The 15,358-nt window shown below is 44.8% G+C and overlaps 2 protein-coding genes across 3 annotated transcripts in view; one reads left to right on the top strand and one right to left on the bottom strand.

Annotated features, from left to right (window-relative positions):
- Nucleotides 1–802, top strand: part of pan3 (poly(A) specific ribonuclease subunit PAN3) — an 18,739-nt gene extending 17,937 nt beyond the window's left edge. The window contains exons 17-18 of the mRNA XM_072711364.1: nucleotides 1–122; nucleotides 209–802. The exon at nucleotides 1–122 is cut by the window's left edge and continues 17 nt beyond it. Of these exons, the coding sequence (XP_072567465.1) occupies nucleotides 1–122; nucleotides 209–349 (263 nt within the window). The 3' untranslated portion in view covers nucleotides 350–802. The remainder of the gene's footprint in view (nucleotides 123–208) is intronic.
- Nucleotides 803–1,667: 865 nt separating this feature from the next.
- flt1 (fms related receptor tyrosine kinase 1) overlaps nucleotides 1,668–15,358 on the bottom strand; it is a 47,536-nt gene continuing 33,845 nt past the window's right edge. For both annotated transcript variants that reach the window (XM_023800084.2, XM_023800085.2), the window contains exons 26-30: nucleotides 4,554–4,659; nucleotides 4,375–4,460; nucleotides 4,140–4,215; nucleotides 3,922–4,010; nucleotides 1,668–3,300 (exon numbers count right to left, since the gene is read on the bottom strand). In XM_023800084.2, coding sequence (XP_023655852.1) covers nucleotides 3,153–3,300; nucleotides 3,922–4,010; nucleotides 4,140–4,215; nucleotides 4,375–4,460; nucleotides 4,554–4,659 — 505 coding nt within the window. In that variant the 3' untranslated portion in view covers nucleotides 1,668–3,152. The remainder of the gene's footprint in view (nucleotides 3,301–3,921; nucleotides 4,011–4,139; nucleotides 4,216–4,374; nucleotides 4,461–4,553; nucleotides 4,660–15,358) is intronic.

Here is a 15,358-nt window from a genome sequence, read left to right as displayed (position 1 = left end):
CCTGGTCCGAGACCGGAGATCGCTACCTTTTGAAGCTCTTCAGGGACCACCTCTTCCACCAGGTCACTGAGGCCGGCACCCCCTGGATAGATCTCAGCCACATTGTTTCTTGCCTCAACAAGGTGAGATGTCACCTGCTATAGCTGGCGCTGCGCCCTGCTTGAGCTATCTGTGTGATGTCTGACTGTGTTGCATCTTTCTGCTGCAGCTGGATGCTGGCGTCCCAGAAAAGATCAGCCTGGTCTCCCGGGACGAGAAGAGTATCCTGGTGGTGACTTACTCAGACCTGAAGCGCTGTTTCGACAGCACCTTTCAGGAGCTGACCAGCATTGCAAGTGGGCAACTGTAGCATTGGCCCCACCCTCCTGATGGAGGCCCCGGCTCCTGGCAGCCGATAGCTCGGACTGCCCGTGACTAAAACCGAGCAAATTGCACTACAGCCGGGTGTGATTCCTTTTCCCTGGGTGGCTGAGCATGGACATGCAGGCACGTGGGCAGGCAGGCTCCCTGCCTCGCTTCTGTCTGCCACGCTGCTCTGCCTGGCAGGAGTCCATTCGACTTCAGAAGCTCTTTTCTCTGAGATTGAAACCCTGTGGCTGTGATTATGGACACAAGGGGTAATGTTTTTTTTGTCCTTTTTTTAAAGATGGGGGATCAAAACCTGATGGTGTCTTTGCTGTTTTTTATTTGGTTTTTATTTCCCTGATGCAGATGCACTAAATTTTTAAGTTTGTTTTAATTGTCGTGGCCTTGCGAGGGCACTGTCCTCAAAGGATTGGAAATAAAACCTGCGTTTCTTACATGCCTGCTCATCCTGCTGGGATCTTGTACCCCGGCCTGCAACGGTGCGGCCAGCAGCAGGCCTCGGGTGGCTGTCCTTAGGCAGGAGGGTTTGTCAGAATGACCAGCATAGACACAGTGTTTGGCTCGGGTGTGCCCCCCTCTGGACTTAAGCGGTACTGAGCAGTGATGGCGTGAGCCTGGCATGGACCACCCCAGCTCCACGGGCTGCACTGAACAGGGGGTGTTGACAGTGGTGAGTGGCCCATAATGGCAGACAGACTGCTGGTATGTCAGTGCTGTTGTGTGACTGGTCATTGCTCAATCCCCTTGCACCCATGCTGGTGAATGGGTGTCACTGGTCTATCAAAAAAAAAAGCCCCTGCACAGACATTTCCCCCATTATGCCTTCATCCTTGTAGTATTTGTGTGTACAGCAGTGTTTTCTTTAATTCCAGGGGCAGTTGCACAAAACACCTTATGATTTTCCTTAATGTCTTAGTTTAAGTTTTTAAAATGACATTGTTTACACAGAACACTTCCTGTTCTTTAATGTTTCCTTAAGATGCTCACTTAGATATTTAGGTTTTTCTCCTTATCCTGGGCTAAAAGTTCATCAAACTGTTGAAAGAGCTTAGCAATCAAAGTAAGGAAAACCAATTAAGGTACCTCTGACTGTATCTCACCCGCAACATGGCCGAGTTAATGGTGATATGGTGGACGAAAATGAACGCATCCCAACAACTGAGAGAACCCAGTGGATACAATTAATGAAGAACAATTGATTTTACCTAATTACCAGTCACCTTATGATTTTATTTATGTGCCCTGTGACATTTTCATAATTAATTATTAAATCTGGCCAAGAGATCTTTTTGCAGAATAAAAAAAACAGTGTAACATGTTCCACTAGTAAGCGCTGGTGATATCAGACAGAAGTATATTGTTGATCAAGTTTTGCAATGCAGAAATATGGAGACGGAAGCAAAAAAGGTACTCAGTAATGCATTTAATGTAAGTAAGATACAAAAATTATTACACTTTGTCAATTTTTACTCCACTCCTATGTCTTTTCCCCATACTTCTGTATACATTTGTATTTATATACTTTATGTACAAGTTTATATATGGTCACATGGGAGACTGCAGGCCATGACTGCGTAAGTAAGCACTGCTGCTGCTGGTCAATCATCAAAGTTGTTCGTCAAGCAAAAAGTGCCTAATCATATTGAACACAATGCGCCCGATAAGGATAAAGTGGGGAGAAAATCCAGCTTTTATTTTTAATTTAAATTTGTCAGATGGATCATGTGTTTAATTTCATCATTGTCATTAATGCATATGTCATGTTTTTGTTTGTTAGTCACAAAAACCCTTTGTCAGGCCATATTTTCGTCAATGATATTAATACTGGAGACCATAACAGGCATGAGTAGCTGCAAGTGCGAGCAAATCAAATGGTCTCTGTGGAAACTAGACCATTTAATTGCTGTAAAATGTCTTGCAATTTAGTAAATCCCTTAAGGTCTTTTATGATGAGCAACTGATTTTACCTGACAGTCTCTTTATGATTTTATTTATATGCCTTGCGACATATTTATAATTCATATTACATGTATTATACATACACAATACGTGACATATTCAGTTTTTTTTTCTCGTCCACCATATAACCATGAACTCGGCCATAAGAGATATAAGATGAGGTTTTTGTGTGACAGTAACTGAAAAAAAAGAGACTAAATTACACGTTAATGATGAAATGAAACATATCCGTCTGACAAATATAAATAAAATAAAAATAAAAGCTGGGTTGTCACCACTGCATCCTTAGCTAAGGAAACCTTTTAAGTCTGTGCATCACCCTTAAATAAATGCCTCAGCTAAGGAGAAATAAAGCCTTAAGGTGTTTTGTGCGACTGGCCCTGGGCCTTTGACTCCTGTCTCTGTTGTAAAAACATAGCTGTTGCATCACACAGTCACAGTTTGGAAAGAAGCCACACCCTGTTTCAGCGATGTGAAGGAAGCTGCGTGCCATAGGTGGGTCTGGGAGGGACGAGGGACAGAATATGACAGCACCCATGCCCCCACCCACCCTGCCTTTATTCACTTTCCTATAATACACAGCTTTCATGCTAAATTTCCATAATTAACCTTGTTTTTAGGTGCTTGAAAAATATTTTATCTTCCAGCGTAGTTTTGTAGCAAGAATATATTATTGCATTTATGAATCTGCTATACTGTTAATGGATGCTACTTGGTACCGAGGCAAACAACGTAAGCAGAAATGTTCACACATAAATACCGACAGAATTCTGCGGTGCATGGGACAGAGTAGCCTGGCCCCATGATGGATTCTGTTGCTCCAGCTGTCATAGGCAGGGTTGCAGGAGGGCGCCGCTGTAGTCTGGGGGTGGTAAGTCACCCGGGACGGTCATCTTACCGACAGTCTCGCTGTGCAACCTTGGATGGAGTGCGGCAGAAGGTAGAATCCCTTGATTCTTACAGCGAGAGAAGAACCTGCAAGGCGTGCGGGGGTTGAGTGCTACTGTTTAGCATTAAGTAGATGTTTAGGTATTGAGTTTAGTGGGCGGGCACATCAGGGTCACAGAGGGGATACGCAGGGAAATGCGGGCCGACGTGTCATGGTTGCATAGGGAAGACATGCCTGAGCATCGGGTTCACAGAGGGGAGACGTGGGCCTAAGCATCAGGGTCAGAGAGGGGAGGCACGGGTCGGTGTGTCGGGGTGGCAGAAGGGAGATGTGGGTTGGCGCATCAGGATCGCGGAGGGGAGATGTGGGCCAGTGCATTGGGGTCGCAGAAGGGAGACACAGGCCTGAGCATCTGGGTTGCAGAGGGGAGATGTAGGCTGGCGCGTTGGGGTCGCAGAGGGAATACGCGGGTTGGCGCGTCGAGGTCACAGAGGGGAGACTCAGGCCTGAGCATCAGGATTGCAGAGGGGAGACATGGGCCAGAGCTTTGGGGTTGCAGAGGGGAGACTCGGGACTGAGCATCAAGGTTGCAGAAGGGAGACGTGGGCCTGAGCATCAGGGTTGTAGAGGGGAGATGCGGGCCGGTGGGGGTTAGTGTAGGGAGACATTTGTGCAGTAAAAGGGTTTAAGGGGGTTTCCAGACATACCTGCTCATAAGGGGATTCCTGTTTGTGCTCCATTTTACAGTTTGCAGTTCTTCTGATGGAAGCACCATGCCACTGTCAGTCTGGTAGTCCTGTCAGACAGCATTTCACAATGACGTAGAACATCAGGATATACCGATGATTATCATCCCACACAGGTTAGTGCAGTACTGACACGAGTCACGGCCCTTAAGTATGACTGCATGCTGGTGATGTCCTACCTCTGAACCAGGTGGGTCCAGTGAGGGCAGCTCTTCGAAGGTGCTTAGGCCCGAGACAGTCCTGGTGTTGATGTAGCTGAAAGTTGGTAAAGAGAACTATAATGAAATGGGCTGTGCTGACAGTTGCAACATATTGAAATTGCATTCTGACTGCTGAGTTTCTCCTGAAGGTGTATTTCAGAGCTCAGTCTTTGACCTGCTCCTGTCTCACACCAGCTGCACCACTAGCTCCTACCCAAGGCTGCCTGGGCTGTGGGTGTTGAGATGCACATCTGCTCCAGAAGGTAAGACAGTGTCCAGGGGAACATAGTCCTTGCCATCCTGGTGGATAAGAAATTGAGAATTAGATTTGACATATTGAGTACTACTGAGTGGAAATATCGTCAAGCTGGACTATAGGAAACAGCCCCAAACCTGCTGAACCCGCTGCTGCAGCTGCTCTCCGAGGGTCCCCACTAAGGCGGTGAAGGTGGGTCGTGCTGCAGGGTTCGAGTCCCAGCATGCCAGCATGGTGCCATAGCTAAAGGAGCAGAGAAGGAAATCTACAGGTGTGCTATACTCTGAATATATACAGTGCCCTCCACAATTATTGGCACCCGTTGTAAAGATTTATAAAAAGGGTTCGAAAAAATCCACCTTTTGGTGAAGCAACTTCATGTCACACTGAAAATTTGAGAAAAATCCAACCTTTTGTTAAAATAAATTTATTCCATGAAAAAAAAAATCCTTCATCAAGAAATAATTATCTATCCGTCCATCCATCTTCTACCGCTTTTCCATGTCGGGGGGGCAGCAGTCTAAGCAGGGAAACCCAGACTTCCCTCTCCCCGACTACTTCATCCAGCTCCTCTGGGGGGATCCCGAGGCATTCCCAGGCCAGGCCAGCGTAACCTGGGTCTTCCCCTGCGCCTCCTCCCAGTGGGACATGCCCACAACACCTCACCAGGGAGGCATCCTGAACAGATGCCCGAGCCAGCTCATCTGGCTGATCTGCCTGTGGATCTCATGCTCCATCCTTCCCGCGCTCGTGAAGAAGACCCGAAGATACTTAAACTGCTCCACTTGGAGAAGGACCCCCATCCCAACCCGGAGAGAGCACTCCACCCTTTTCTGGCTGAGGACCATGGTCTCGGATTTGGAGGTGCTGATTCTCATCCCGGCCACTTCACACTCAGCTGCGAACCACTCCAGTGAGAGCTGAAGGTCACGGTCCGATTAAACACAAAGTTCATTTGTAACTTCAACCGACTTGTTTAATTGGGGTCTGAAGAAGTTTTCTCGTTTAGGGAGGCCCTGAGGAAATAAGATGACTGTTAATATGGTTTTTCTTTTCCCTAGAAATTTTAAATTGATTTAAACCTATAGCCATGTCTTGCCCATCGAACACTACACAGTAGCTTTCATTTGGTACTCAATAGTTTGTTTACTAGAGTACTGGTTTACCTAGTAGTAGGCCAGGGGTGGCCAATCTTATCCGCAAAGGCCCGGTGTGTATGCGGGTTTTCGCTGCAACTCCCTAATTAGATTACTAATTAGAGGACTGATTGGCTGAAGAGTCCTCACACCTGGGTTTGAACAACTGACCTACAGGTTGTCCCAAAAACCTGCGTACACACCGGCCCTTTGCAGATAAGATTGGCCACCCATGTAGTAGACCAATAACTTTTTTTTTGTTTAATTCCCAGCAGTAAGCTTTTATTTATGTCTCGATGCTTCACATAATGCAATGTGTACACCGTGTTAAATCATGGGTTGTTCTTTAATGAATGTCTTAACCAGTGTATCTGACTGTCATTTTGCACTGATCTGGCATTAGGTTGGTATAATGTGAAGTAGCTTCTGATGTAGTAAGCTACTTTTGCCATATTTGTGTAACTTAGCTTGCTATATTTCTATGGGTGGTAGCTTTTGTGTAGTGAATTTATTGTTGAGTAACTGATAGCTTAGCTCACTAGACTTTACAAGTAGCTTGCCCAACACTGCCGGAAATGAGTCCAACTTACTGCCGACAATGCGAACCAAGCTCTGACACCGGTCGTACAGGGACCGAACAGCCCTTATAAGGAAGCCTGACACCCCATACTCCTGGAGCACTCCCCACAGGACTCCCCAAATGCCTCCTCCAAGTCCACAAAGCACATGTAGACTGGTTGGGAAAACTCCCATGCATCCTCCAGGACCCTGCTGAGAGTATAGAACTGGTCCACTGTTGCACGGCCAGGGCGAAAACCACACTACTCCTCCTGAATTCAAGGTTCGACAATCCGACGGACCCTCCTCTCCAGGACCCCCAAATAGACCTTACCAGGGAGGCTGAGGAGTGTGATCCCCCTATAGTTAGAACACACCCTCCGGTCCCCTTTCTTGAAGAGGGGTCCACCACCCCGGTCTGCCAATCCAGAGACACTGCCCTCGATGTCCATGCGATGCGTGTCAACCAAGATAGCCCTGCAACATCCAGAGCCTTGAGGAACCCCGGGTGGATCTCATCCACCCTCGGGGCTCGACCACCACGGAGCTTTTTGACCACCTCAGCAACCTCTGCCCCAGAGATAGCCCCCCCCCCCCCCCAAGTCCCCAGACTCTGCTTCCTCATTGGTTGGTGTGTTGGTGGGATTGAGGAGGTCTTCGGAGTATTCCTTCCACCTACCCGCAACGTCCTGGTTGACAGCTCCGCCCCTCTCCTCACGTGAGTGTCCAAAACATGCGGCCGCAAGTCCGATGACACGACCACAAAGTTGATCATTGAGCTGCGGCCTAGGGTGTCCTGGTGCCAAGTGCACTTATGGACACCCTTATAAGAACATAAAAACATAAGAACTATGCAAATGAGAGGCCATTCGGCCCATCGAGCTCGCTTGGGGAGAACTTAACTAATAGCTCAGAGTTGTTAAAATCTTATCTAGCTCTGATTTAAAGGAACCCAAGGATTCAGCTTGCACTATGTTATCAGGAAGACTATTCCATACTCTGACTACATGCTGTGTAAAGAAGTGCTTCCTTAAATCCAGTTTGAAATGTTCTCCCGCTAATTTCCACCTATGGCCACGAGTTCTTGTATTTGAACTAATGCTGAAGTAACTATTCGGTTGAACAGCATCCAAACCTGTTAGAATCTTATACACCTGGACCATGTCCCCCCTCAGTCTCCTTTGCTTGAGGCTGAACAGATTTAGCTCAACTAACCTTTCCTCATAAGACATTCCTCTAAGACCAGGAATCATTCTTGTGGCCCTACGCTGCACCTTTTCTAAGGCCGCAATGTCCTTTTTAAGATATGGTGACCAAACCTGCACACAATATTCTAGGTGAGGTCTCACCAAGGAATTGTATAATCTTAGCATTACCTCCCTTGACTTAAACTCCACACACCTGGAGATATACCCCAACATCCTATTGGCCTTTTTTATTGCTTCCCCGCACTGGCGAGAATGAGACATGGAAGCATCAACATACACACCAAGATCTTTCTCATAATCAGCTACCTTTATTTCAGTAGGTCCCATAAAATACCTGTACTTTATATTTCTGCTCCCTACATGGAGTACCTTACATTTGTCTATGTTAAATTTCATCTGCCAGGTATCGGCCCAGTCACTAATTAGATCCCACTGTAGCTGCTGAGCCGCTAATTCAGTATCTGCTACACCATCCACCTTGGTGTCATCTGCAAACTTCACCAGTTTACTGTATATATTGGTGTCTATATCATTTATGTAAATTAGGAACAATAGTGGTCCTAAAATTGAACCCTGCGGTACCCCACTATGAACGCAGGCCCACTGTGACATTGTGCCTCTTATAACTACTCGCTGCTTCCTATCTGTTAACCAGTTATCAATCCACATTGCTACAGTTCCTAAAATACCTGTCGCTTTGAGTTTAGGTATGTTTGAATATGGTATTCATTATGGACAATCCATGGTGAGCACAGAAGTCCAATAACAAAACACCCCTCGGGTTCAGATCGGGGGGGTATTCCTCCCAATCATGCCCCTCCAGGTCTCACTGTCATTGCCCATGTGAGCATTGAAGTCCCCCAGCAGAACAAGGGAGTCCCCAGGAGGAGCGCTCTCCAACACCCCTTCCAAGGCCTCCAAAAGGGTGGGTGTTCTGAACTGCAGCTTGGCACATAAGCGCAAACAACAGTCAGAACCCGTCCCCCCACCTGAAGGTAAAGGGAGGCTACCCTCTTGTCCACCGCGGTAAACCCCAATGTACAGGCTCACAATAAGTATGCCCACTCCTTCTTGGCGCCTCTCCCTGTGAGCAACTCTAGAGTGGAAGAGGGTCCAACCTCCTTCAAGGAGATTGCTTCCAGAGCCCAAGCCGTGCGTCGAGGTGAGCCCAACTATACTCAGCAAAAAAAGAAACGTCCCTTTTTCAGGACTGTGTATTTCAACAATAATGTTGTAAAAATCCAAATAACTTTACAGATCTTCATTGTAAAGGGTCTAAACCAGGGGTGCCCAAACATTTTCCCTTAGTGGGCCAAAATGAAAATCTATCGGAGGACCGCGGGCCAAATGTAATATTTTACACAAAATACAAACACTAATAGTAAAGTAAAGTAGGCTACTTTTATTTATCAAACAGTTATCTAACCTTCCTTTCTGTGTAAATAACATTAAACAAAATATGACAAATATGTCATATATAGGCATTTAGAGCACATCTAAACTTTTGTAATCACATGTAGTGCAAAATGTCAAAGAGTGCATGTCCAACAGCAACACAACAACAGTAGCAACAATATAAGCAAAGACTCATGGGACTTTTTGTAAATTGTTAAAATATGACTATTTATGAAGTGTGGAAATGTACATATGTGCACAGATATACTCTACATTACCCTTATAGTTGCTTGTATTTCAATTTTAGTCTTAGATATTTCAAATGTAATCAAAGCACCATGAGTGAGGACTGTATAATAAACCAAAGCCAAGCATATCTGCATGCGGCAATGACAACGAAGATGAAGAAGATGCGGACGAAGATTTGGAACCAATTCCCTCTGCCGGTGAGGTGATAGAAATGCTAGAAAAAATTTGACAGTATGGTTCTTTTGTAGGGGATGGACTGTTTTAGACAGCATAAATAATATCGAAGCATTTGTTTTCAAGCAGACTGTTAAAGGCAAAAAGCAACTAAGCATTTTAGACTTTGTAAAGAAACCATATTAACTGCGTGTACGATACATTTCAGAGCTGTCAGAGCGAAATGACTTGTGAATGTAATTTTGACACTGCAGATTTGCTTTTTGTAACAACGAATTACACCCCGCAGGTTTTTTTGTGATTTTGTGAGCGATCTTTGTGTTTGCAGTGTTGGATAATATAATTAAAGGTTTGTATCGAGAATCGACGGTGGTTTTTATTGTATACTGGTAAATCTCCGCTTTTAGTTGGTGCACATATGCCTTTTGTTGTTAGCCGACATGTATGTGCATTTTTATAGCATGCCGATCGCGTCATCAAACAAATCACGGCAACGCCAAAAACCCGTGCATGTACATTCTAATTTATTAACGCACATAAATACATTTCAAGCATATCTTAATACAGTATATTGTAGACTTGTAGTCAAGACCGCCTAAACCAAGACCAAGACACTACCAAGACCAGAGGGTATCAAGACCAAGACCAAGACAGACCGAGTCAAGACCAAGACAAAGTAGAGACGAGACCGAGACCGAGGCTCCCTTAACTTTTGTGTGCTGTTGAGGACTGACATGACGGGTACTGACTGGTCCCAAAGTCATCTGACAAAACAGCTAACACCTCCAACAATTGTCTAAAGGATGGGAAATATGTAACTGATTTCAATTATACTTAATTTGTAGATAAAATTGTAACATCAAATTGAAGATACACAATTATAAACTTGAAATTGCATCATGTTCCATTGTAGTAGTACTAGCCAAATGACACTGTATGATATAAACTTCCCTGAAATGGATTAGGCCTGTTAAGTCAACACAATGTGATATGCAGATGTTATTTAAAGGTCAATGGTCACATTTATTTAGTCAAACAGGGAGGAGAGAGAAAACAGTTCACATTTTAAAGCAGTGATTGATTGCACTTCAGGAAAATTAAAGACTGCAACATCTTATATCCTAGCCGTGCACGGTGGGGTCTCATTAGAATGCCTCCTCTACTAAAAACTCTCAACTGGGGCAGAAGATGCAGGGGTATATTCTTTAGACTTAAACCCACTGATTCCTTTATTTTTAAGCCTATTTTTGTGTGGAATGCCATTGCCAAACGTGTCCGTTGTTGCCTATATGTTGCTTAAAAATAAATATTATCTGAGTGGCAATGTTGCCGTTGCTCATATTTCTTTATGATATAATGCTTCGGTTTTGTTGATAACATTTGTTAGGCATGCAGATTATTTGTCAAATTGAAGCGAGACTGGAGCGATTTGACTGGAGCGGGAGGAAATTTTGGGGGAGCGAGGAGCGGTGTTGAGCGGAGCGGCGTAGTGCGAATTAGAGCACAGGAGCGGCGAGGCCAGCAGCCTCGTGAGCGAGGAGCGGAAATTCTCACCGCTCCACTCCGCTCACATGCTCTGCTGTACATTAACTTTACATATTGCATTAAGCCTCCTCATGTCAGCCAGCTATCAGACATAGCTGTATTGACAAGAAGTGAAAGAGAAAAAACTACTCAATAAAGTCTGAAGTTACACTCTCAGTGAATTCGCCAAAATATCTAAAGTTAGTGAAAACTGTTCATGTTTAAGTAGCCGATTGCCACTACATGATAGAGCTAGATAGCCTACCTGTCCTTAGCATGTAGTTACACTCTTCACCAAAGTCTGCAGAGAAGCTTGCAAAAAAAATCTGTCCCTAAATAATTTATACGGCGCGTGTGAGAAGAACTCATGATAAATAACAATAATACATATACGTGATCTGATCATCTGAGGTTTGAAGTTTGAAGATGGGTAGATGGCTACTGGCTAGCTTACCTTTCAGGGTGTTTACGCTCCAAGTGCCTGGTGAAGGTTGAGGTAGTCCCGGCTGTCTCGGTCAATGAAACTCTGCAAAATCTGCATTTTGCCGAATGCTTTTTTTTTTAACCTGTGCTGCAAAAAAACTCTCTGTGTTCTATGAACGCAAACTTTATGACAGAAGAATTCGCTGACATTTTTCTGTACTTTAACTGATGAGGTTTACTACTCACTGTGATGCTGCATCTAACATTTAACTATCGCTACAATTATTTTGCGCGTATAACGCGTATTTTGATTGGATGACCGCCAATGTCTGAATCACAACAAAATGCATGTATGTTATCGATTGGTTGCATTTGAAGGGCGCTAAAGGCGAAATAATAATAATGTTGCACTATCGATTGTTACGTTGCGTGTCGATCTGAGACAAGACAAGACAGCGAGACCAAGACAAGACCGAGGGATCCGAGACCAAGACAAGACCAAGACAATAGACTGTCGAGACTGTGACAAGACCAAGACAGCGTAAAAGTGGTCTCGAGACCGGTCTCGAGACCAAGACCGGTCTCGAGACATACAACTCTAGTATATTGCCGCCATATTGGTTTTCGGTTATCTCGATCATCGGTTATCTCGACGCTTTTTGGCAACCCCCTAGTCCGGCGACATAACCGGGTTCGACTGTATATTAGTTAGGCCAACGTACACTAAAAAGTAAATGCACTGATAGCTACATTGGGATTCTTGCTTTAAGAATTTTTGAAACAAATTTTAGTACAGTATAATTTAAAATTTTAGATATTCATTGGCGGGCCAATCTAAATAGTACGGCGGGCCAACCTTGGCCCGCGGGCCCCATTTTGGGCACCCCTGGTCTAAACAATGTTTTCCATGCATGTTCAATTAACCATAATCAATTAATTAACATGCACATCCGAATATCACACCTACGTGACAGGTACAGGATGGCCACAACAACTGCCCGAGTCACACCAGGAACACACAAGCCCTCAGTCCAGCCTCTCTCAGCCTATTGCGGACAGTCTGAGCACTGATGGAGGGATTGTGTGTTCCTGGTGTGACTCGGGCAGTTGTTGTGGCCATCCTGTACCTGTCACGCAGGTGTGATATTTGGATCCTGTGCAGGTGTTGTTACATGTGGTCTTCCACTGCGAGGATGATCAGCTGTCCTTCCTGTCTTCCTGTAGCGCTGTCTTAGGCGTCTCACAGTACGGACATGGCAATTTATTGCCCTAGCCACATCAGCAGTCCTCATGCCTCCATGCAACATGCCTAATGCACGTTCACGCAGATGAGCAGGGACCCTGGGCATCTTTCTTTGGGTGTTTTTCACAGTCGGTAGACAAGTCTCTTTAGTGTCCTGCGCTTTTAGAACTGTGACCTTAAATGCCTACTTTCTGTAAGCTCTTAACGACCATTCCACAGGTGCATGTTAATTAATTGATTATGGTTAATTGAACATGCATGGAAAACATTGTTTAAACCCTTTACAATGAAGATCTGTAAAGTTATTTGGATTTTTACAACATTATTGGTGAAATACACAGTCCTGAAAAAGGGATGTTTCTTTTTTTGCTGAGTATATATCTAATCAGAACTTCACAACCTTGCACACCAGCTCAGGCTCCACCAGAGAGCTGACATTCCATGTCCTTAGAGCTAGCTTTTGCAGCTGAGGATCAGACCACCAAGGTCCCCGCTTTCAGCCACCGCCCAACTCACATTGCACCCAACCCCCTTGGCCCCTCCTATAGGTGGTGAGCCCATTGGAGGGGGGGGACCCACGTTCCTTCTTCGGGCTGAGCCGGCCAGGCCCCATGGGTGCAGGCCTGGCCACCAGGCACTCGCCATCGAGCCCCACCCTCAAGCCTGGCAAAAATAATTATCTTTAAGAAAAACACGTGCCAAAATTATTAGCACTCCTGCAAATTATAGTGAACACAATGTAACTGAAGCATGTTTCTCCTGTAAATTGTACATATTTGAGTTGAGTGGAGTGAATAGGAACCTTCAAGCTGTAATCCATGACTTCCTGGTTAACAGGGATATGAACATGAGGTGACACAGAGCCCAAATTCCCTTAGTCATCAATCAACATGGGAAACATAGGAGAACATACAAACCAAATGAGGAAGAAGTGTGTTGACCTTCATAAGTCAGGGAATGGGTAGAGTAAAATCCAGTTATAACGGACTTCAAGGGACCTGGCAAAACAGTCCGTTATATCCAAAGTCCATTATATCCAGGGTTGCTGTATGCCCAGAACACAACTACAGGACACCATTTACTTATGCCACACCCCAGTAAACAGACTTGTGGTACAGATTATTATATTGTACATGTAGTAATCCAACTTTACCTGACCAGATGCGTGACTATAATCCCGACTACGTATCTGCGCTGTGACGCCATGTGACTTGTAGGCGGAACTGCATGTCCGTTATAGCCGAACAAAACTACAGCTAAAAGCGGCCCTGGGGACCAAATTGTTTGTCCATTATAAGCGATATTGCGTTATAAGCGAGTCCACTATAACGGGATTTTACTGTATTAAAAAATAGCTACTTGCCTTAAAATGCCAATTTCTACTTTTAGGGCAATAATACAAAAGTGGAACTGTTACAAACCTGCCTTGAAGAGGACCCAAGTTTATTTTTCCCCCACGTACAGTGAGGAGGTACATAAGAGAGGCAAAAAAATCCCCAAGGGTAATGGTGAATTACAAGACCAAGTAAAATCTTGGTTACCACATCTCTGAAAAAACTATCAGACACCCCCATCATGCTAAAAGATTATTCGGAAGCAGAAGATATGCCAGAAATAGCTTTTTTTTTTATCAGTTAACCACAAACGTAAGCACCTGGAGTTTGCGAAACACTACTACAATGGTCTGATGAAACAAAAATGGAGCTTTTTGGCAATACACATAAGGTGGGTTTGACATAGAAAAGAAGGATGGCTATAATGAAACCTTATCCCAAATGCAAAATATGGTGGAGGCTCTGTGATGTTGTGGGGCTGTTTTTCCTCCAAAGGCCCTGGAAACCTTGGGGTACATGGCATTATGGACTCCATGAAATACCAGGACATTTGAAGTCAAAATATGTATGTTTACATGGCAGGCATGCCGTACCCCTGGTGTATATACTGTATATATATGCTCACATGGCATACCTGCCGTACGTTGGGTGTATATACTGTATATACACTCACCTAAAGGATTATTAGGAACACCTGTTCAATTTCTCATTAATGCAATTATCTAATCAACCAATCACATGGCAGTTGCTTCAATGCATTTAGGGGTGTGGTCCTGGTCAAGACAATCTCCTGAACTCCAAACTGAATGTCAGAATGGGAAAGAAAGGTGATTTAAGCAATTTTGAGCGTGGCATGGTTGTTGGTGCCAGACGGGCCGGTCTGAGTATTTCACAATCTGCTCAGTTACTGGGATTTTCACGCACAACCATTTCTAGGGTTTACAAAGAATGGTGTGCAAAGGGAAAAACATCCAGTATGTGGCAGTCCTGTGGGCGAAAATGCCTTGTTGATGCTAGAGGTCAGAGGAGAATGGGCCTACTGATTCAAGCTGATAGAAGAGCAACATTGACTGAAATAACCACTCGTTACAACCGAGGTATGCAGCAAAGCATTTGTGAAGCCACAACATGCACAACCTTGAGGCAGATGGGCTACAACAGCAGAAGACCCCACCGGGTACCACTCATCTCCACTACAAATAGGAAAAAGAGGCTACAATTTGCACGAGCTCACCAAAATTGGACAGTTGAAGACTGGAAAAATGTTGCCTGGTCTGATGAGTCTCAATTTCTGTTGAGACATTCAAATGGTAGAGTCAGAATTTGGCATAAACAGAATGAGAACATGGATCCATCATGCCTTGTTACCACTGTGCAGGCTGGTGGTGGTGGTGTAATGGTGTGGGGGATGTTTTAGGCCCCTTAGTGCCAATTGGGCATCGTTTAAATGCCACGGCCTACCTGAGCATTGTTTCTGACCATGTCCATCCCTTTATGACCACCATATACCCATCCTCTGATGGCTACTTCCAGCAGGATAATGCACCATGTCACAAAGCTCAAATCATTTCAAATTGGTTTCTTGAACATGACAATGAGTTCACTGTACTACAATGGCCCCCACAGTCACCAGATCTCAACCCAATAGAGCATCTTTGGGATGTGGTGGAACGGGAGCTTCATGCCCTGGATGTGAAT

The sequence above is a fragment of the Paramormyrops kingsleyae genome, chromosome 4, assembly GCF_048594095.1.
Source record: "Paramormyrops kingsleyae isolate MSU_618 chromosome 4, PKINGS_0.4, whole genome shotgun sequence".
NCBI lineage: Eukaryota > Metazoa > Chordata > Actinopteri > Osteoglossiformes > Mormyridae > Paramormyrops > Paramormyrops kingsleyae.
The sequence above is the reverse complement of the archived record's forward strand: the minus strand, read 5'-3'. Positions and strand labels throughout refer to the sequence as shown.